The 23,560-nt window shown below is 47.7% G+C and overlaps 1 protein-coding gene across 2 annotated transcripts in view; it reads right to left on the reverse strand.

The window, feature by feature from the left end:
- XYLT1 (xylosyltransferase 1) overlaps positions 1-23,560 on the reverse strand; it is a 303,249-nt gene that overhangs the window by 37,499 nt on the left and 242,190 nt on the right. For both annotated transcript variants that reach the window (XM_041749083.1, XM_041749084.1), the window contains exon 6: positions 9,120-9,200. In XM_041749083.1, the coding sequence (XP_041605017.1) occupies positions 9,120-9,200 (81 nt within the window). The remainder of the gene's footprint in view (positions 1-9,119; positions 9,201-23,560) is intronic.

Here is a 23,560-nt window from a genome sequence, read left to right on the forward strand (position 1 = left end):
CAGACCTCGCAAGGACTTCTGTCTTCAGAACAGGCTATCTAAGGGCAAACAGAATTAATTGCATTTGGTTTTACCTCCTAGGCTTTCAGGGATGGGCGGTTTGCCTTCCAGAGACTTTCTCGACTGGCACAATACGAACTAAGTCATAACTAAATATGATTCTACTGAGATGTCACAGGGACCAAGCTCTACTCAGCTGAGCATCAAAGAAAATTGGATGGAAGGGGACAGGGGTCCTGATTCTTATCTGTGTGTGAAGAGGTCAGGTAAGAAAGCTTCTGTAGCCTTTGAAACTGATCTCAGAAAAGGCAGACAATGAAGAAGTCTCTCAATTCAGTTAATTCCCTGGCTACAATCTCGGCATACTCATTGAGTGTGGAATTATTCCAGAACCGTCTTGTCCTATAATGAGTTCGAAAAGGAAGAACTCTGCCCCTCAGATTTTGCAGTGTGTTTGAGTAAGAAGGAATCTTAGCAATCAGCTAATATAATTAACTCTATAGACTGGAAAAAAAAACCCCAGTGCATTGAAAGGATGTATGACTCAAAGACATCCAAAGTCATATAGTCTAGGAAAACGTCTCCCCTTCTTCACTTTCCTGTCCAGTGATCTGTCACTGAATCCAGATTACTCCTTTAGCATAAGTACAACCTAAACACTTTAGTTAAAAAATAAAGTCATGGAACAAGTATGAAAACCAACAGTGTGTAAAATCAGCCAGCTATGTGAATGTGCTGACACATGATAGCCATGTAGTGTGGGGGACAAGCTTTGGACTACATGATTCAAGTTGCTGGGTGGGCCACTGACCTTGAATGACCTGAAACATGCAATGGCTGTTTCTCATGTGGAAAATGGAGATCATAAAACGTACTTCATGGAGTTGGTGCGAAAGTTTAAATGAGATTATATACATAAAGGACTTAGCATAGAGCTTAACCTATAGTAAGTGCTCCATGGATGTTCACAAAGATGCTTAATAATTTTCCTTTATCAAGATACAAATTTAAAAATTTTACATCTCCTCTCCTCTTTCTCCTGCAACCTGGTAGACAGGCTTGAGTAGGGCACCTCCAGAGCTATGATGACATCTCTATGTCCAAAAAAAAAAAAAAAAAGCAACATTTCAGCACCAAGGACAGAAGCCCCAAAGCCTCACAAATGAATTTCATCTCCTGAGATTTTAAAGATTTATTTATTTTTATTTTGGGGGGGAGGGGCAGAGGGAGAGAATCTCAAGTGGACTCCCTGCTGGGTGTAGAGCACAATGCAGGCCTCCATCCTATGACCCTGAGATCATGACCTGAGCCGAAACCAAGAGTTGGAAGCCCAAACGACAGAGCCCCCCAGGTGCTCCATGCAGATTATTTCAGTAAGCAATGCCCATGGTTCTGGTGGTAGAAATGACAAAGTGTCATGTCCATCTTTCTAATTCCATCCAAGCAGCAGTAATACATCATCTTCCCAGGCTAAAAGTCAGCAAAAATCCAGCTCAGTGGGACCTAGTCTGGCAGCTCTAAAGGGGCCCTGCTGGTCATTTTCTCTCAGGGCTGGGGTGAGCTGTTGTCCCTTCCTGACCTGGGCTGAAGTCAATTATCATGCCTCTACTCTGCAGTATCTGGAAGAACAAGGATCCCTGGGGCATTCATTCCTTAGGCAGCTCTAGAAAGCATCTTCCATACTCTCGGTATGTGTGCGGAGAATATGGGGGTGAATATTCTCCCTTCTTTCCTCTTCCAGAGAGAGAGAAAATACAGCAGTAACACCTACCATTTATTGAGTACTTGCTACTTTCTGGACTCTGTTCCTTACACTTAATACATATTTTCTCATTTAGTCTTTACCACAACCCTTTGAGGGTTCATTTCACAAATGAAGGAACAGAGACACAGAGAGGCTAAGTCATTTCCCCAAGGTCATACAGCTGGTTAGGGACAAAGGTGTCGGATGCTAACCTTAGCCATCAGGCTCTGGATTCCGCACTCTTAGCCACCCAGCTATAATCTTGCTCTAATAGCTAAGTAAATAGACACAAAGAACCACAAAATACATTAACATGTAGTTAGCTGTTTGCGGTAAGTGTTCTACAGAAAAACTCAGAGGGGAGGGACAGAAAATAAAGAGACAGGGACATCTTTAATGAAGATTGTTGGGAAAGGCCTCACTGAGAAGGTGGCATTTAAGCTCCGTGTGAAGGATGAGAAGGAATTGGTCATCTGAGGAGTTGTGGACAAGAGCTTTATAAGGGATCGATCTAGTATATGCAAGAGCCCAATGAATGGAAGAGGCCAAGATGGCTGGAGTGAGAGCTACAGGGACATGGTCAGTTTTGCTGACACATTCTGGTAGATCAACCACGGGAGAGGCTGATCCTGACCTAATTAGTGTAGGGAATGTATCATCTACTGGACATGGTGGGAAGTTCTGCAATGAACATGCTGAGGGGATCAACATAGTACAGTGGCTAGGAGTGCAGATCCTAGGGCTAGGCTTCCTGGATTCCCATCTTCTTCCCCACTTAATAGTGGTGTGCTGTTTAATCTCAGCCTTGCCTTAATCTTGCCTCAGTGTCCCCATCTGGAAAATGGACCTGATAAGACCACATTTATGTCATAGGGTAGTTTTGAGACTTGAAAGAAGTAATTGCTGTAAGGCATTTAGGACAGTCCCTGGCACCCAGGAAACTCTTCACATGTCTCTCACTACTGCCTTGTGTCGAGAAAGTTGACTTGGGTTTGACATCCAAGGGTGGGGAAAAAGAAGAAGCCTGAGAAGAGATGCAGAGTCAGGGGCCCAAATCCTGGGACCTAGAATTCCCTGACTTGGTGGCCCATGGTCTTCATGCTGCTCAGGTCCCCACATCAGCTTGTACTTCCAAGAATCTAAAGGTCCAATGAGGGCTAACTAGCATACTACAACTTTTCAGACATTTTAAAAAACAGTGTTTGCTGCCTTTGGTTCTGTTATTAAACGCGATGCACACTTACTTCATAGAGAACTTGGAACTGAAAAAGCAAAGAAAATAAAAATCAAACTCTGCCTCTCAGAGGTAGAACAGACTTTTCTTCTCGTCTTTTGTCTAACTTGGATGTGTATTGTTTCAGAAAAAGCAAAGTTCCCAAGCTGACCTCAAAATGCATGTGGAGGCCAGAGAAAGGAGATGCGCCCACCGGTTTGTGTGGGTGCTGCTGTGATGCTAAGCTTTATTTTGACATGGCTGCTATAATTGGATTAAATAAAGTGAACATGCAAACAGTGATAAACTCACTGGTTGAACTGAAGAAAAGCAAAAGCGAAATGCAATCTGCTTTCCCCATTGGAAATGAGATATTAATTATCTCCTTGCATCAATCATAGTGCTACAAGACAGCTGGGGAGAGAGCCCATCTCTTGATAAGCAAGTTGGCACCAAAGGGCCTCCTGAGAGCAGATTTGCTTGGAGGAGGTTCTTGGCCAGACTCTCAATGGATTTGCCAACTTTTGGCTAAACAGTTGCCTGTTTATGTATCAAGGGAGTTTTGGGTCTGAAGATTAGTTCAATGTCAGAGAGAAGGAGCTGCTGAAGCTCTTTAGCTCCCCTTCTGGTGCCCAGTGGGGGAGTGCTGCTTAGAGGGGGGGGGAGGGGGGGACAGACCTGAGAACAAGAAGAAACTGGCTGATGTCACTTCTGACCTAGGAACTGGGACCCCTCTTAGTTTCCGATGGGTCGAGCTTTCTTACATTTCAAATGCTAGTTGTTTCTGTAAGAATTATAGAAAATGCTTCCAAAATGTCAATCATTTATATTCCATTTTCAAGATTTTTCTCCATCATCATGACCACCAACATCTCTAAGTTAAAATGCTTATCCCTATATTCACCCATTTAATTCTTATAACAACTCTTGGGAGGTTGGTCTTATTAGCATCATACCCATTTTACAGACAAGGAAACTGACACACAGATGATTGATGTAACTCAGCCAAGGTCACACATCTAGAATCCAGGCCTGGATTCTCCGTGCCAGGTCCTTTATGCAGCACCTATAGGAAAGCTCCCTTAATATTTTTCTCTAAGTCAACTTTAAATAGCTTCAACTGTTTTTTGTGGGTTTTTTTTTAAACTCAGTCTCATTCTAAGCATAAGAGCCATGAAATCATGAAATCAATTATATAAATTTTCATTGATACGCTTACAATCAATACCTAACTTTCCCTGTATGCCTGTTAATGAACTCCCTGAAACCATCTTGCACACCATTGATGGATCGTGAATACACTTTGGGATAGGCTGACCCTGCAAAGTAGGAAAGGATCTGATCTTCCCACCCCTAGCATTTAAACGATGCTTCTGATTAAAGTTAGAATTTTGCTCTTTCATCTGCACCCCTGAACATAAAACTGCAGGTCCTCTCTGATGTGGTCACTAATCAGGGTGTGATAAAAGAACACACATATTGAAAGTCAGTGTGAAGCAGGTTCTAATTCCAGCCCTGCTGCCCACTGGCCATGGACCCCTGAGCCAGCAAAAGCAACTCTCTGACATGGTGGAAAGCACCTGGCTTGGGGCCTTCCTGGGGCCAAGGAGGACACTTGGTCCTCCACAGTCCCAACCTTCCTGTTCGGATTTTACAAAGACTAGGAGACAGGAGCATGGAGAGTTGAAGCCATTTGTAAAAGTCCTATGGCTGTCACATGACAGAGGCAGCATTTTGATGCAGGTGCCAGGCCACCAGCAGTCGGGCGCCTACCCTGTGCCATACTGTGTTCCTGGGCTCAGCCTGAGAGCCAAGGGCTCCTCGAATCAGCTGGACAGCCCAGGTGGATCGAGGCAAGAAAAGTCCCAGAGGAAGCCTTGTTCTGGCAGATGGAAAGGATTTTCCCTTTCTGGTGCATGTCAGGGGCCCCCCACCTCCAGGCTGCAGATATTTGGGAAACTTATCTCTTGCTTCACTGAGCAGAAGCCAGGGGTTCCAGTGGGGTGGGGGGACATCTGCTAGGACCTGCCCATTGAGGGTCACAGTGGACTTTAGGTCACCTGCTTCTGTTCATGCCGCAGAGGCTCACTGGGAGAACAGTAACCGTGATGCCTGTCTTTTGCTGTATCTGGTTACTTTATTTTTGGAGGAGAGCAAGGAGAAACGGTGAATACAACACTCCCCTTCATTTAATTACAGGAACAGTCAGGACCGATTTGGCAGCTATTAAAATATTCGTTTGCCTTTATGCCATCTCTTTGCAGCTGGAGCTGGGAATCCAGATTGGCTGCCAAGGCCTGGAGATGGGCACAGAAGGTCAACACTGCAATTAGGAACCATGTGGAATTAAAAAACGAGGCACCTCGTGGCCTATTTTGTATCTCACCGCTTGCTTTGGCCCCTCTGTATTGTTTGGTCTTTCGAACTCTTTGCCCTTGTCGCAGTGTTTTTTTTACAAGGGCTGGTCCAAGAGCACAGAGCATCAGAATGGGAAGGGTCTCTGGAGACCAACTTGTTCATCCCTTTTGTTTTTCAAAGGGAGACAATGAAGCCCAGAGAAGCAGAGTGGCTACCTTGAAGCCACCTAGTATACTGCAGGAAGGCAGGCCCAGAACACAGACAGGCTGCATCACTTGCAGCTTGCAAACTTGGGCTCTGGGGACACACTGACTTGGGTTTGAGTCCTTGCCCTATCCTGTATGGGCTTAAGCAAGTCACTCAACCTCTCTGTTTCCATCTGTAAAATGAGGCTAGTAAGTTGCAGAGGGTCACCATCTGGAGGCAGAAAACCAAACCAACACAAAGGAAACTGGAACCAACAGAAGGTAAGGAGGTAGTCACAAAGTACAAATGTCTAGCTGTAAAATACACACGTCCTGGGGATGTGACGTACAGTCGAAAATACCATATTGTATATTTGAAAGCTGCTAAGAAAGCAGATCTTAGAAGTTCTCATCATGAGGAAAAAAATGTAACTATGCACAGCGATGGATGATAACTAGACTTAGGGTGATTATTTTGCAATATATACAAACAACGAATCATTATGTCTTACACCTGGAGCTAATACAATGTTACGTCAATTATATCCCAATTAAAAAAGAAAAAGAAAAAAGATCCTGCCATTGAACTACTTGGCTATTTGATGTATTCATTTCTCTCTAGCCCTCTCCAGGAATAATAGTAAATAATTAAACAGCCAAAACAAAACAAAACAAAACAAAAAAACCCAAAACCAAAACAAAAAACCAAACCCACAAAAGGAAAAGAAAAAAACTAATGGAGTCTGGGCTTGATGCTATCATTTGAAGTGACTGATTCAGCCCTGTGTGAAGTTAGACATGAATGTTCTCTTTCCATTAGCTTCCTTTACTTAGTCTAGGTTAAGCTGGGTTTCTGTCATCTGCCACCAAGAGTGGCTTTGTAACACACGACGTGCACAGGGGCTGGAGCCAAAGCTGTGGCCAGCTCTGCACCCTGGGGCGGGGATAAGAGAAGATGTGCACTGTCTAGGTTGGCTCATGCAGCAGGTAAGGCCTCCACTGACAGGGGGAGAGGGTGGCAGGTGATGGCTCATTTTACTATGAAATTAATACTGAATTAGTGCCCTTCATCCATCTAAGTAAGAGAAAACCAGCCAAGGGCTCATTCATGGGCAGCAGAACTCGTGAGGTTTTCTGTTCAGAGAGCCTTGAGTTTTAGGAGGAGGTGTGATCAACATCTTAGCCTGACCCTTCATCGTGTCCTGTGCCATTTGGGTATTACCTGTCAACTACTGATGCACATCAACTAGACAGAATGTAGTCACACATCAGAGGCACAACTTTGGCCCAAACACCACTATTTATTTTTTCAGCAATATTTTTGTCCTAGGCTTCTCATGGCCTTGGACGTCAACATCCTCATCATCACCATCATCAAATAGGGCATTTCCTAAATGCTGCATGCTTTATATGCAGCATCCACTGAATCCTCTCAACCCTGTGACTCTAGGTCTATTAATATTGCTATTACGCAGATAAGGAAACAGGCTCAGAGAGGTTAAGCCACCAGTCTAGGCTCAGAGAAGTTCAGCCACCTGTCTAATGCAACACAGCTAGCACATTACAGAGCAGGACTCGAATCCAGGAGGCACAACCTCAAAGCTCATGATTTTAACCCCTGTGCTGTCCACAGTCCAAAGCACAGGGCCTAGAAATAGAGGACAGAGAATAAATACTGACTAGCCTGGAACAATACTCGGGTGGATGTAATTTAGACCCAAGTCTATCAAGTTATGGGGTGCTCCTTTCTCATGACACAACTTTGTACATAACACATATTACGGGGTTACTGGCAGGGGAAGAAGGGTCTTCAGTTTCTACCTAAGGGCCTAGACACCAACATCTGGGCCAGTTTTGATAACTAACACCTGCATGGAATCTCGTTCAGCTCCACCTTGCTCTACCTGGGCTTTGGGGCCATAGAACTGGGAGGGTTTGGATTCTAGCCCTTACCAGTTGTGTCTGATTTCTTTGGGGAAATCAGTAGTCTCCCAAAGACTCCCTTCCTTTTCCTGACAAATGGGGATAATAGTTCTTATATTTGCATTGAGTGGCTCTAAGACTGGATCCTGTAGGAAAAGGGTCAGTGGGGGCAGGGCACAACACACAATGGCCATCATTCTTGTGTTTCTCCAGGCCTCTCTAGGCTTTGCAGCTGAAACATGTTTATGTGAATCTGTGCTGATTTACAGAGCATCTTCAAGGCTGGGGGTGCCTTTTAAACATAAAAAAATGCAGGCCATCGGGAGGATAGGCACAGTCTATAAACAGCTGGATGAAATCAAAGTTAAAATTTAGGAAGTGACACAACAAAGGATTCTGGGTTTACATCTCGGGAGCTGGGGAGATGAAGCTCACTGCTTGCTTTTTGACCCTCCCTGGGCTGCAGATAACTAAGCTAACTGAGTTACAGAGCTAGCCAAAATGACGCCTTGGTCAGCACTGGGAGAGAAGCCATGAAGCACAGATTGCAAACCGAAAGGCCAGTGGAGGCTGGGGAGGGAAGGGGGCGGGCAGGTGAGGACCATGGTGACCTGGAGGACCACAGGCTCTGTCTATCAACCAGGTGAGAGCATCCAACGAGAAAACTCAGGCCCAGTGTTAGTGGACACTGGGGTCTTTAAGATGAGCTGGAATCTGCATGTTCATGGGAAACAGTGCTATTTTTACAGGGGGCTACTCATTTTCAAATGAAGCACTTGAATGAAAGCAGAACAAAACAAAACCAATACCAGGCCCAAACAAAACACTTGAACGCACTAAAATGATCCCATGTGCTGCCAGGTTATGGTCTGAGTTCAAGGCTAGAGAAGTCTCTAGCATGTCAGAGTGATCCTGGGTTGGATTTTTTTTTTTTTTTTAATGGTGTTTGCCATTGGGATGGCGAGGCCGATCCTGCGATATCCCCTACAGGGGGCGCTCAAGACTGAATCCCTTCTAGAGCTGATCTCTGGCCACAGAGCCATAGACTTGGCTCAAAGCTATTTGGCTTGGCTCAATGGACTCATATCGGGGTTCTGGTGCCTCAAAACCCTACTCAAGTCTGGGGCAGCAAGAGTGAGGCACTGGTGCGGGCACAGGGAGGGAGTCAACTCTGTGCTGGAGTGACATTTTTTCTTACTAGGAGGTAAATTCCATGAGAATGAGGATTTCTGTCCTGTTTACCTTTAGAAGAGTGCCTGGCATGTGCTTGGCACTGGTCAAATATCTGCTGAATGACTGGCTGACCAGTGATGGCCCCAAATCGTAGACCCCAATGATCTGAGGCCATCATTTAAACTATAGGCCTCAGTCTTCCCAGCAATAAAGTGGAGATTAACAATGGCTGCCCTACTTACCACAAAGGGTTGCCGTAATGAGCTAATGGACTCAGGAAAGTGCTCAGAAAAAAGGTGTAAAGGGCTATCACGCAAGGAGATGCATTTCCTATGATCCCTGTCCTTGTCTAACTGGAGAGACCACTTCAGGTCTTACATGGAAGGGGCGGAGGCCAACCTAAGCTTTCTCCCACCCTCTGTTTCCCTCTGGCTGCATCAAACCAGCCTGGAAGGAAGGCCCAAAATGATTACCCAGATCTTCATTTCCATTTTGCACAAGGGTAGGGGGAGGATGTACTGACCTTGCGTTGTCCCGGCCATGTGACTTCAGGAAATTCATATCTCGGTATCGGGACAGAAATGCCACGAGCTGGTCATTCGTCCTGTGGAAACAAACCCAGAGGAAGGTCAGTGTCCTCCAGAGACTATGGACTTACCACACATATGTTAAAAAGGAACATCAGTGTGTTTGTACCCTCTGTATTCCATAACCTGTGAACTCTTTGAGGATAAGCATGGTGCCTTGGGTGTTCTAGAATCTCTAGTGCCCAGTGCTGGGCTTGGCAAACATGAAATCATTGGTGTGTGGCTTGATGCCAGGTACTTAGCAACCTCAGGGCCTTTGCACCTGCTGTACCTGGGAGACTCTGCCTTGTACTTTCCAGGTCTGACATGCTGTTGTCATTCGGGTCTCCTGCCAAATGTCATCTCTTCAGAGAGGCCTTTTCCGGCCACCCAACCTAGAGTAGCATCTGCCTCCCCCACCCCCACCTTTATCACATGCCTCTGTTTCCATTACTAGATGTTAAATTTGCTTATACTGCAATGTAAGCTCCATAAGGACAGAACCTAGTGGGACTTGCTCCTCACTGGCACATAGTAGGAGCTACATGAAGGGTTGTTGGATGAATGAACACCCAGTCCTCGATAGCCACTGGGCTACTGATTGAGAGCGCTTTGAAAAATAAGTGGCATGATCCAAACAGATGACGTCGTTCCCAGCATTGTTATCCCAAATTTATCGCCATCAATCTCGGCACAGGCAGTGTAGTCACAGCTAATCAACTTGTGCATACAGCTGTGACAGTATTTTAAAAGGCAGTCACACGGGTCTCCATCTGCCAGAAATGCAGTCGCCTCTTCTGCTGAATAAACCCAAACAGGTAAACGGTGCTGAAGTGACAGCTCCTTTATCATCAGGCCTCTCTGCCCTGGGATTTCTACTTAAGGAAGTAAAGTAAAAACCATTGTTTCAAAGTGGGAGACAGGATGGAGACAGTCGAAAGGAAGGGCGGTCCTGGAACCAGAATGGGGGCCACCAGACCTTGGGAGGCAGGTGGGTGCCTCAGAAAACAATGCCTGGGCTCTAGAAGCAGAGAGGTCTGGAGACAGGTCCCAGCTCCACTCCTGACCCAGCTGCATGTCCAAGGGCGAGCAATTTAACCTCCGGGTGGTGGCCTTCTCTGAACTCCCCTGGCTGCCCAGCAGAGAGTAGGCTCTGCGCTTATATAATGAACGGATAACTGAGCGGATTTAAAGGGCATGTAGTAGGTGCGCAATAAATGCAAGATACTTTGTTCCTTCCGCCTCCCACAATTGGGTCTGAGCGCGCCCCCCCACTCCCATCCCTCTTCCAGTTCCCTGCAACTCCCCGCGCCACGCCACTGCAAGCCCCTGTTCTGTGATTGGGTGACTCATGTTGACTAACTCCTAATTCCGGTGGAGGGGGCATCAAGCAGTTAGGAGACGCTGCAGTGAAAATGAGCACGGCCTATGTCCCGTCCTACTACTGAGATCAACACCGCTTTGTTGGGAGCCATTCCAGTGGCGGCAGAGAAAGCCCGCGCCTGCGTTGAGGAAGACCCAGTACATCCGCAGCAAGCCAAGCCCGGCCGACGTGCACAGAGATGGATCCCAGGGACGCAGACAAAAGGCTAACCCCACGTGTGTCTGCAAAACGGTGCACCTCCTGTGCAGACAACCCTGCCCGCACGCTGCAAGGTAAAGCCCACGCGCGCCTCATACCAAGTTCTGGGCAGCTGTGGGCAGAGGGCCTCTTGAAGTTGCTGGGAGAGATGGGAATGAGATCAGCCCGTTAAAAAAAAATGCAAGCGATGTCTCTTTCCAAATCATAGAGAGGCCCATTCCATCTCCGCGTCTTAGCAGTTCCTATTTACCAACCCCTCGCCACTCTGCGACAGTTCATTATTGTCGTCCTGATGAATACGGGGACAAGTTAACCTCTGAATGGGTCCCTGGCAGCAGGAATAATAAACAGGGCCTCTGAGCGGCCTCAGGGGGAGGATTGGAGGGGCCAGGCTGGGGCTCCGGGGCCCCCGGCGCACGAAGCCTCAGGCCTCCCAGGGTCAGCGGCCGCAGCTCCATTTGGCAACCCCAGAAAGCGCCTTTCAGGGCCCTGAGCTGGGGCCATTTTCACATTTACTGCTTCACCGAGTCCCCATCTGACGGGGATGAATAGGCATTTAGCGAATTTACTTAGCGATGCTTCCACATGAAATCGTCTCAAAAGATGACATCTTGGCGGGGGGGGGGGGGAGGTGCGCCCAGGGAGGGGGGGCTGCGGATTCCAGGCCCGGAGCCGGGGGTGAAGCTGCCTTTCAAAGCAAAGCACTGTGTGCCTGGCTTGGCTGGACGGCGAGCGAGGGGACCCCTGTGGCCCCCTCCCTGGGGGCCCCTGGCCCCCTCGCTCTCGCTCTCCCTCCCAGTAGAAAGCCTGATCAGCATGCTAAAACCCATCTCCCCAGCCTTTCTTCAAGAGGACACACATTCGCAATTCGGCTGGGGCCCATGTTTTCCTATTATTGCTTACAGTGGCCTGTCTATAATTGCCTACATAATATTTAGTTCTCCTTGGATAATTAACAGCTTGCAATCTGCTGACATCTTACCCAGTTCTAGCCAATCTCTCTCTCCCCACCACACCCACTTCTCACTCCTCCTTTCTGGTGGAGTCATTTGCCAAGTGGCTCCCACAGCTCGTCACCTGTGCCTGCCTCTACAATTTCCTTCCACCTTTCGTGGAAATGATTAGAAGACATGTTTCTTCAATCACGCCTGTTCCTCTGACTCAGGGTGGTGACTCTGAGCCCATCATTGGCAGCCTTCAGAGCCACTTGGGATGTCGTTGCGGAAATATGTAAATACGTAAATGTTAAAATACATGCTTCATTTTGATAAAGAGGGGATTTATTTCAATAAATAAATTTGCTGTTATATAAATAAACTTACCGGAACCATGTGAAAATCTCTGTTGGCATGAATCAAAGAAAAGAACTGATAAAAACAGCTCTCGAACCATCACCGTTTATGAAATGCTCACCTTGCCCGAGACCCTGAGGCAGACTTTTGCCATGTTTTATTGCATTTAATATTTATAAAGACTTTATGAAATGCGAGTTTCATTCCTATTTTGCAGATGGGTGACTGAGGCTCAGAAAAGCCACTGCTGAGTGTAAAACAAAAATGAATGAATGAGTGAGGGAATGAATGAATGAATGCATGAGCCCCATCCCAGGTGGAGGTGCTCTGATGCCTCCCTATTAGCAGAGCCTGATCTTTGGACAAACAGCATCAACCCGCTGCTATTAGAAACACAGTATACCTCAGGGGTGCCTGGGTAGCACGGTTGAGCTTCTGAATCTTGATTTCAGCTCAGGTCATGATCTCAGGGTCCTGGGATCGAGCCCCACATTATTGGGGGCTCCTTGCTCAGGGGGCAGTCTGCTTCTCTTTCTCCCTCTCCCTCTGCCCCTACCCTTGCCCACGCTTGCCCTCTTTCTCTCTCTCTCAAATAAATAAATCTCAAAAGAAAAAGAAAAAAAACAGAAATGCTGTATCTCAGGCTCCGCCCAAGTCCTACTGAGTCAAAATCCACTTTTTAACGAGATTCTCAGGGGATGCTTGTGCCCTTTAAAGTTTAAGAAGAGCTGCTTTTAGTGAGGGATGAATAAGATAGTTAATTCTCTTCCTCTTTCCTTCTTCATCTTCTCCCCAAGGCCTATTCCTGAAAGCCTAGACTTCCAGCAAGTTGCTTTCATCTTGGTAAGCCTCAGGTGTGGGGCTTATTAAATAAAGTCACGCCGGTAAGACCAGGGCAGTAGCAGCGGGCATGTGGTAAGCCCTTGATAAATGTTAGCTGTTATTTAATGGTATTATTATTGCCATCTTGAATATCGGAAGCTTAAGACATTTCGATCTGGAGACAGCAGTATAATGACCCAACCAGATTTGAACTTTGAAAGCTTGCTCAGGGTCAGACCCAGGGGATGTCCCTGCAGAGCATGGCTGGGGAAATGCCCCTTAGAAAGCACTTGGCCACAGTCTCCCAGCTGGTGTCAGAGTTAGAAGGGGCTCCCAGGGGGCCGCCTCAACATCGTGTGTGTCTAACATGCATAATAGCTCTGGCCACAGGGATGTGCAGGACGAGGGGGCATGGTCCAGCTCTCGGGTCCCTTCCAGTACCCTGGAGCCCAGTCATGACTGAACCTGTTTGCCGGCAGCATGTGGCAGGATGAGGAGGGGAGGGGGCTGGCCCAGCTTCCACTTGGAGAGCACTCACACAGAACCAAGTGAGCTGTTCTACATTCCTCCTGCCCCCCTAGGCTGTGACCCAGAACCCCTGCTGGTTGGATATAGGATGCTGGGAAGAATCTGGCAGGGGTACTGAGGACTACCGCTAAGTCAAAAGCGAAGCACAAGAGTTTTTGTGAATGTCAGCATTCGGGACTGCGACCCCTGATGCTGCCGGGTATGGGCAAAGTCCAGAGGGCACCGGATGGAGCCTCCATGGGTGCAGTGGGTGGGCTATATGAGCAGCAGACACAGGCACGAGTGGCAGGGAGGGAGGGAGGGAGGGAGGACTGTGGTGCCGGGCAAGCCGGGGCTGGAGAGGGTGGAGGCGCCTTCCATCTGAGCTCTGGATACGCTGAATTTCCCCTGCGTCTTCCCCTAGCGTCTCATCCGCACAGTTGTTTCATATGTACATTGAATTGAAATGCTACTTTAGCTTTACCCCATGCAACCATATTTGTAGTATCTGATGTACGTTTTTTCAAATCTTAAATGGCGGTAAAATACACATAACATAAAGATTTGCCATCTTAACCACTTCTAAGGGTACAGTTCAGTTGTATGAAGTACCTTCATACTATTCTGCAATCATCACCACCATCTATCTCCGGAACACTTTTCATCTCTTGAAACTGAACCTCTGAAGGCCGTAAACAAGAGCTCCCCGGGTCCCCACTGCCCCTGGCCCCTGGGAACCAGCATCCTACTTCCTGCCTCTGTGAATAAATTCACGGAGGAGGCAAACTCCAGGAACCTCAGGCAAGTGGGACTGGACTATATTTGCCTTTTTATGACTAGCTTTTTATTTTCCCCCTTGGCATGATGTTCTTGAGATGCAATCCATGTCATAGTAAGTGCCAGAATTTCCTTTCTGAAGATGAGGAATTCTGATGTACTATTTTTAAGATTTTATTTATTTATTTATTTATTTATTTATTTATTTATTTATTTATTTAATTTATGAGAGAGAGAGAGAGAGAGAGAGAGAAAGAAAGAAAGAGAGGAGGCAGGCTCTCCTCAAAGCAGGGAGCATGCTGCGGAACTCGATCCCAAGACCCTGGGATCATGGAGCTGGGCTGAAGGCCGACACTCAACTGACTGGGCCACCCAAGTGCCTCTGATCCACAATTTTTATGTTCTCCTTTCCTGTTACATGTGAAAAGCAATGACGACTCCTTGTCTGTGTGCTTCCTAAAGCACCTGTACCACCAGGGGCCTATGGAGAGTGGTCAACTGTCCTGGTTGGGTGTCAAGAACACACACATTTTAGTTTGAAAATCAGATGGTCCCAGGAAAACCAATGTGAGCTGCTGGCATGTGGGTCTGCTGAGAGCCACGGGACCAAGGGGAGATGTCATACTCTGTTCTGTTAGGAGGAGTCCAAGAGTATAGGAAATCATGATGGGGGGTGGGGTGGGGAGGCCAAACGTAACCCTTTCCTGTGCTTCTAAATTGAACACTCTGAAGCTTCATCCACAGCAAGAACAACAGTAATAAGAGCATCTAACACTGGAGGGCCTACAGGAGGGGCCCCTTTCCTCAGCCCTCTGCATCTGCTAACCCACTCAGGCCTCCTGACAACCTATGAAGCAGATGCTATCATACTTATATTCACCTTTATTACACAACTGGGAACATGTATGTCCATGACTTTTTTATGCAGTGATCTATTCCACTCATCTGTCTCATCAGCACATACAAGTAGACTTCATCCTGCTAATGGCTACATGGGATCCCAGGGAATGGACAGAGCCAATCCCCTAGGGATGGACATTTAGGGTGTTTGCTTCCCTCCCACCCACCTCCTTACAGATACTGAGCTATGAGCATCCTTGCACATTTACCTTCCCATGTATGGGTAGGCTAGATTTCCATGGGATTAAATTCCCAGACGTGGAAGTGTTTATGCCAAGGGCTACTTTTTAGTCTCTCTTTTAAGAAAGACACATTGCATAGACTGAGGAAACCCCAAGAGACAAGGATGGGGATCAGAACACTGGGAGGAAACCAAGCTGGCTGGGTCCCAGGGCTATGGGGACGGAGAAGGAAAGGGCCAAATGATGGAAGGGGGGCCATCCTGGGGAAGCTGGTGGGCTTCTCGGACAGGCTGGCTGGGCCTGGCAGGGCCCTTCTGGATTCCCTACCACACCAACAACCAGTAGGACACAAATGAGCCTCTGTCAGGCTGGAAGAAGTGTGTGTGTGGGGGGGTGGGGGGGCTTGGTGCCCAGAACTATCCAGTGCCCGGGGCAGCTGCTGCAGCTGGCACCCATCTGTCTGTGAATAGCACAGGGATTTTCAATATGGGCACCCTGGACGATACTTTTCAGGGCATGGTTAGAGGTGTGAGATGAGCAGGCATTGGGTCTAATTTTGTTCTGTTCCTTCAGGACCTGGTACATGGTAGGTGCTCAGCAAATCCTCACTGGTGTGCTTAACAAATGCCCAAGCGGAGCATTGGCGCCCAGCACTGCACCTGCCCTGCAGGAGGGGCTTGGCCCACAGAGCCAGAGAGCTCCATCATCCACCTGTCTCTCTGTGCCTTTGCCCACAACCTTTACTCTATCAGAAATGCTCTTCCCTGTATCTTTGAACTGGGGGAGATGTGGGGCAATGAAGCCCAGGGAATAAAAAGATAGTAACAATTTCGGGAACCTTGCCTGTGTTGCCTGCAAAGGGGTAAGTAAGCGCCCCTCCCCTTTCCTCTGACAATGACCCCGTGAGTAGGAACTAGTTGGTACATGAATAAAGTAGAACACAAAGAGATTTAAGGGCTTGGCCAAGGTCTTGTAAGGAGGTGGAGTGCAGACTTGGATCTGGCCACTCCAGGTCCAGAGCCTGGGCTCTTTGCAAATCCTGTTCTCCTCGTAGTGGATCAGCTTTAGGAGTATGCTCCGTTTCTTTAGAAAGAGAGCCAGGAAACAAGTGCTGGAAATGACAGCCACTTTCTAAGGTCTCCTACTTCTTTTCAAGGGGACCCTCATTGAACATGGGCTGCATGTCAGGAGGTGACACAGACAAAGCCTCCTGTCCTGGGTGTGGGGCCTTTCTGCTGTGCCTGTCTAAAATCTACACCCTAGCCACTGGATTTCTTCTAGCTCCATTCCAGTTCACAGGTTCGTTCACAAACTTTTTTCCATGTGGCTTATTTCTTTTTTGGGGGTGTGTGTGGAGGTGGAGACCCTGCCATTGCTCTGTCTGTGACTCTCCAGGCAGGTTACGCTTGGACCTTATGGAAGTCTTCTTGTCTGCTAGCAAATCTCTCAGGAAGGCCAGAATTCCAGCAGAACAAGAAGAAAGGTTAAGTTCAGGGTTCTGAGAAGGAGAGTCAAGAGCAAAAATAGCATTGGAGACCAGAGAACGGCTGACTCTGATTTGAACACAGCCAAAGCTTATAGTGAGACACCAGTTTCATTAAGATGTGGGAAAAGGTGTATGGAAAAAACTAGATACTGTAGTTCTTCCTGGACCCCGGTGGCAAAATTACAGCCGCAGTTGAGCACCCAGGGAGAAGTGGACTGGATAAAATGCTACCCTAGCTTTCAGATTCCACGGTGATCCAATCTCTGGGAAGCAGTCACAGGATCCTTCTAGAACATAAGTCTGATCCTATGTCCTATTTCCTATCCGTCAATGGCTCTTCATCGCCTGCAGGACAATGTCCTAACTCCTTAGCAAGGTGCACAGAGTGGTTCGTGAGCTGGCCTCCCCGCTCAGTCTCTGGGGATATTTCAATTTTTCTACAGGTTCTGTGCATCCCCATAACTGTGATTTTGGAAACTCTAAAACTTGGCTCTTCCGGAAACATGGTTCTTTCCCTGACAGGTCAGGTGCCAGGTACCTGGAACAGCAGTGGATAAGGCCACCCGAGATGGTGGGGGAAAGCGGACACCTAGGTGGGTTCCAGTGACACGGAGTGACGTGCCGGGTGGGCTAAAGCGCAGGGCCTGCTGGAGACACCGCGGAGCTCTTCCCCTCCACGCAGGTGGGCAATCCAGTTAGAGACCCACCTGGCTACTAAACCTCAGTCACTTTCGATTGGATCTGTCTTTGTTGTTACTGGCGAAAACGATGCAGAATTAAAACACGCTCATGGCATTTGCGGGAGCTGGCAAGCCATTTCTCAAAACCTCAACGCTTTCACGGAACACTTGTAAGACACACATTTTTCATTTTAAACATACATAAGCCATTCTAAGAGGCAGTTTATCTGACGTTCCATCAGCGGGAACTCTTAACACGCCAGCCCTTCCTGCGGACGGCTGTAATGGAAAGGTGACTGACAAGAATCAGCACCCCGAGGCCATCCGGATCCTCGAGCACTGCTGGAATCGTGAACCACGCGCTGAGCTGCCATTCGGCCTCATGTGTGGGAGCCCGTGCGCGCCGTGGAGTCTATCTGATTGTATTTTAATTTTCTGAAATCTGGTTGTCCTCAGATGCCACGAGGCATCTCAAATAAGCAGAACATTTGGTTAACCAAATTCTGCATCCCCTTGCAGTGACTGATTACAGCCAGTTACTTGGTTTGCTTTCTTTTTTGGGGGGTCTGGGGGACAAGAGGAGGCCTGCTTTGGGCAACGGAGGACAGAGAGACTGAATGGTCCAAGGAGAGGTGAGTCAAGCCAGGAAGCCAAATCTTTGCTACAATGGAAGCTGCCCTCAGAGAGGTTGTTTGTAGACATTTCTCCCTGGTCCTTGCCACTTTGTTACTATTTGATTTTGAGCAAGTTCTCAGAGCTGGCTGAGCCTTACTTAGTTTTCTAATCTGCAAAATGGAGATAAAAATGATACCTGATGGAGATAAAAATGATACCTGAGTTGCGTGTGTGTTGTGGCTGAGGCACCACCCGCAGTGCCTGGTCTCTGGCTGGTGCTCAGAAAATGGAAGCCCTCGCAGGAAGTTCCCATATCCTTTGCTTAGAAATGCCAGAGCAAAGGCATGCCCACCACTTGCCAGACTTCCACATCCCTTACTCCTACACGCCTGTGCGCCTGGCACCACTCTATGTATGTTCAAGTCCCTGGTCTGTAAGCTGCCCAAGGACAGGAGGACAGGAGCCTTGTCTGATTCATCTCTCTTTTCCCAGTGTCTGATGCAGGCCTGAAATGGTAGTTCTAGCAGCTTGATGCCTCTTTTTCTGAGTTCCCTTGCTCATTTCTGAGCGGCCCACAGAAACTGCTCAGCCCATATGTGCCACATTCCAGAATGAGGGCCTCTGTTCCCTCTGATGGGGACTACCCTTCCTACATCTTTGCCTGTTCAACTCCTGCCTGTCTTCGCAAGAACTGGCCCAGTGTCAGTTAACCTAGAACAGGCTGGAGTATAAATGAGCACTTAACTGTGTTGAGCAGCTCAGCTTTCCCTCTGTGTGTACGGCTGAGAATGGATTTTTTTTTTCACCATTCCACACTCCCGTGGGTTTGTGCAAACGACAGCTTTGACCTACAGTGATAATTGATCTATTCTAAGTTTCCCCAGATGGGTGTCCCTAATGTACCAACAATAAACATATTGGTATGTGGGGTGGTTAAAATAATGAGACCTGAAACTAGAGGGACGTAGGTTCAAGTCCTGATTCCACTACTTACTAGCTGTGTGGCCTCAGACAGGTCATTGCATTTGCAGCTCAGCTTCCTCATCTTTAAAACTGAGGATGATAATGCCTGTTTCACTGAATTGCTACGAGGATTAAAAATGAAATAAGAGGATATTCATTACTGTTTTCGACTGAAAAGTCCAGGCTGACATGGATGCTGGTACTAGGAGTGGGATAATGAATGGTGGGCTGTGGAAAGCAACAAATGTGAGGCTTGGGTAACCTAGCCCACAGAACACTACAATGTTAGCTCTTGTTCTTACTGCTGCTCTAATTATTTTTACTTTTCCAGGATCAGGTTCTACATTCTGTAACAAAGATCTCCATCCCTTACAACTTCAGGGTTAGGCCAGTTCGGATTTCAGGTCCAGGGCAGGACTGAGCTGGAAGGACAACTGCCTGTCACCGATCACCTTGGGCGTCCTGCCAGGTTCAGCAGCCTGTGCTAGAACAAGGTCAAGATGCGTTGCAACACAGAAGAGAAGCCACACACTCCTCCGTGGAAAAGCCACCTCTGCAAGCCTCAGGCAGACCCAGATTCTTGGCTCAAGACACAAGGGATGAGGACATGGTTACATCTAGTATATTCTTTCTCCACAGATTCTAAGCCTGTTTATTTCAGAGGGTTGATGAGAAATTATACAAGAAATCAGGCTCTTTAAACAAAGGACATGGGCTCTGAGGTGGGAATTTGGCAGTTTACTTAGAGACAGAAAACTTCTGAAATATGCTAAAAGAGAACCTATTCTATTGATCAGTGATTCTCAAACTATGTCCGGGGCAGCCCTGGGTTCCGCTGGGGCAGCAGAGTCAGGACGGCTCACTTGAGATTTCCCCAGAGAGGAGGCACTGTCACTGACTTTCCACAAGGGGCGAAGTTTCAAATGGGAGTAAAAGATTTAGTAACTTAATAAAAGTTCAAATATGATGAAAGATGATGGCCAATTCCGATTCCAGTTTTGTGGGGGGCAGAATACATCAGGGGACTAATCCTCTATAGCAGGACTGGCTGAGCTCTGCTCTCACTAGACTGCCTGACCTTGGGCAGGAACACTCGTGGAGCAGCGCTTTTGCCTTCTGAGCAATGGGCATCGATGACAGGACACATTCGGCAGAGGGGTCTTGAAGATAAAGAGAATGAGGTGTGTAGGTGAAGCACGTAGCATGGGTACATGGTTAGGGTCAGCGTAGGTGTTGGCCTTGTTACTGCTGGGGCTGTGAATTACATTTCCTTTCTCCCTCCCTCCCTGCCCTCTCTCCTCCCTCCCTCCTTCCCTCCCCTCCCTTCCTTTTCCTTCTACACTATGATGAGCATTTCCTAAGTGCCCAAACTGTGTGGAGTTCTGACATTAGACACAAATGCAACATTTTGAATCACTGGAATCACTTTGAGTTGCATGGACCTGTTTCAATGGGGATAACCCGAGCCTTGGTTTTATCTGACTATACATGATCTCTGGCTTTCTGCTCCTTGAGTAAAGGTTGTCCGTTTATAGGTATTCCTGAAGTATTTGCTCAGAGGTAGTACCTCACTCCTTCTCCCCTTGTGTTCCTATAGTCACCGATAGTGTGTTTCTTAAGAAAAAAATAATTAATGCCACCTGGGACTATCCCGAACACCCGCTCATCACACATGTGCTGGTGCAAGTTCACTGATCACTGACAAAATATTCTCCAGGGCTGGCCCTCCAATATTTACATAGTTTAGATTGTAAAAGAGGATCATGCTGAAAACTGTAAAACAGGGTGCCTGCTAGATGGGAGCAGGTCTGTTTTGTTCACATCAATATATCTTCATTCATTCATTGAGCAAATATTAACGTTAGATCTACTACATGACTGTTCTAGATGCTGGGGAAAAAAGTGAGGACTGAAAACCAAGTCTCTGTGAGAAGTGATCCCTGGTGTCCTGGGGGCATCCCCTGTATGTCTTGGAGTAGCTTCTCTCCTATGCGTCACGGATGGTACTAGTTACGTAGCATCCTTGCAGGAATCAAGAACATAGTCATTCTGATCATTCTCTGTGTTCTGAGGTTCTGATGAGGAACCCCAGTTCAGAAAGGCTTGGCCAGCACAATTTCTGGCACATAATAGTTGCTTAATACCTAAGGGGATACATGTTGAATGGAATCCCTAAGGCTGTGCCAGGTTCCTGAATGGAATTTATAAATGCACATAGAATCCCTTTCATGCTAAGGCAGATGTGTGGTCAGATACCCATGTATCACACCTAAGTGAGTGACAGCCACATGTGCCACTGCTCTACAGGGACACTGCTCTGCATCAGGTAACCTGGTTTTGAAGTCTGTTGTGTGATCTTGCAAGTTACCTCATCCCGAGCCTCAGTATCTTCATCTGAGTTGGGCAGAGAATCAATGAGATCATGTGTGTGAAGGCTAAGCCCAGGGCCCGGCCACAGAAATGCTGGACTGTCCCAGAGCTCTTGTGACTTATTCTCTCTGAGGGATGGACAAGGATGGCTGGCCTCCCCAGGCACACCACACTGAAGCATGCAGTCAGAAGGTGTTTCCCTGAAGGAAGCCAAGCCCTTGGGATGCTGACATGGCCCAAGAGCTTGAGAACAGAGCCAAGACCCACCTCTCTCAATGGTTGGTTCCCTTACTGGTCCCCGAAGGGCTTTGTTCAGCCAAAAAAGGAAACCCTCAGAAGCTGGAATCCCTCTCCTCTTACTTTACCTTTTTACTATTTCTTCCTTTTCTGTTAGACAGTTGAATCACATATGTTAAGAAGTCACTATAATACCCAGAAGAATGGAAAACAGGTGTTCAAACAAAAACTTCTATATAAATATTCATAGCAGCACTATCCACAATAGGCAAAAGGAGGAAACAATCCAAATGTCCACTGAGGGATGAATGGATACACCAAATGTGGTATGTCCATACAATGGAATATTATTCCGCCATAGAAGAGAATGAGATATGGATGGACCCTGGGAGCATTATGCTAAATAAGACAAGCCTGGCACAAAGGACCACATATTACATGATTCCATTCACATGAAATATCTGGGATAGGTAGATCTGTGGACACTGGTGATTGCCAGGGCCTAGGGACAGGGGGAGATAAAGAGCAACTGCTTATGGGCTGTAGAGTTTCCTTTGGGGATGATTAAAATGTCTGGCACTGAAATGGGGGCTGCCCAACGCGGTGAATGCACGAAATGTCTGTCACTCATGGTGATTTCAATCAGTGGAACCCCAATATCTCAAAGGGAAGAAAGGCTCACCATAACATAGCGACAATACCAACCAAGCTTCGTAGATCAGAAACATCTCATACACACCACGCGTTTATCCTCACACCTCTTCCAGAAAGGAGGCAGCATCAGATCCATCTTACAACGGACAAACTGAGCTGCTCCAAGCTTGGCGAGCTCATCCAGGAACAACGTTGCTACTGCTGCTGCTGCTAACTACCGAGGGCAGGAGTCATGTGCTCCAGGACTTGCTGTGCGTCTGCTGGCATTCTCCCTTCCGTGAACCTCAGGTGGTAAGGTCCTATTGTTATCACCCATTTTGCAGATGAGGAAGACAGAGAAATTACATGAGCTGTGCCTGGCTGAGAGAGAAGCAGGGATCTGCACTGGGCCACCTGACCTCAGAGCCCAAGGGCTTCGGCACAGAGGCTTGGCCCTGGAAACCGAGAGAAGGTGGGCTACAAAGTGTGTACCCCCTGAGGCCTGTTCATGGAAGATGGGGACAGCTTAGCTATCTGCCACATGACATCAAGAGATCACTTGGGATTCGGATTAACCCCCTGCCCCCCGGGCTGTAGGAAAGCCAGCACATGGCTGGACGAGTGTGACCTGTCCACATCCCTTGGCCTGCTGGGATCCTCATGGGGCCCCTCTACGTCTTTGCGGACACCTCCAGTTCATTGGAGAAGCGGTTGAGCCAACTTGAGGATTTATGAGAACCCACCACGGCTCATTGTTCTCCTGAAATGCATTCTCTTGTGCTTTGGAATGTTTTCCATTTTTATGGTGGGGAGATCTGAAAATGCTGCTAGCTGCGAGAAATAAGTAAAGACAAAACCCTTTCTACTGGTCTTTAATCAAGGAAGAAGCTCAGAGACGCTTTTAATACTTGTGGAAGTAGAAAACGTGTGACACAGGAGCAGGAAAGGAAGCCCTCTGCCACACAGCAGTCAGGGCAGCGCGGTGGCATTGCGGGAGGACAGCCACCGACTTCTCGCTCGTTCCTTCAGTCCTCACTGTGGGTAGGACTTAATGAGCTCCTGCTCTGTGCCAGGCGCTGGAGACACAACCTTCGCAAAAGAGCTGTCCCTTCTGCACTTGCAGGACTGTCTACCCAGGGAATTGGCCAGCCTGGGGCATCCTACTGTCCTGATTAACCGAGCACTTGCTCTGTGTCAGACAAGGCCCTCCAAATTCCACAGCTTAATCCTCACCGCGAAGGCTGCGGCCGGGAAGCGTGATGCTGTTATAGATGAGAAAGCCGAGGTGTGCAAAGGATGAGCCACTTGCCCAAGCTTTTGGGGCAAGGACGTGGGACGCCTGGAATTGGGCT

Source organism: Vulpes lagopus, chromosome 3 (assembly GCF_018345385.1).
Source record: "Vulpes lagopus strain Blue_001 chromosome 3, ASM1834538v1, whole genome shotgun sequence".
Taxonomy (NCBI): Eukaryota; Metazoa; Chordata; class Mammalia; order Carnivora; family Canidae; genus Vulpes; species Vulpes lagopus.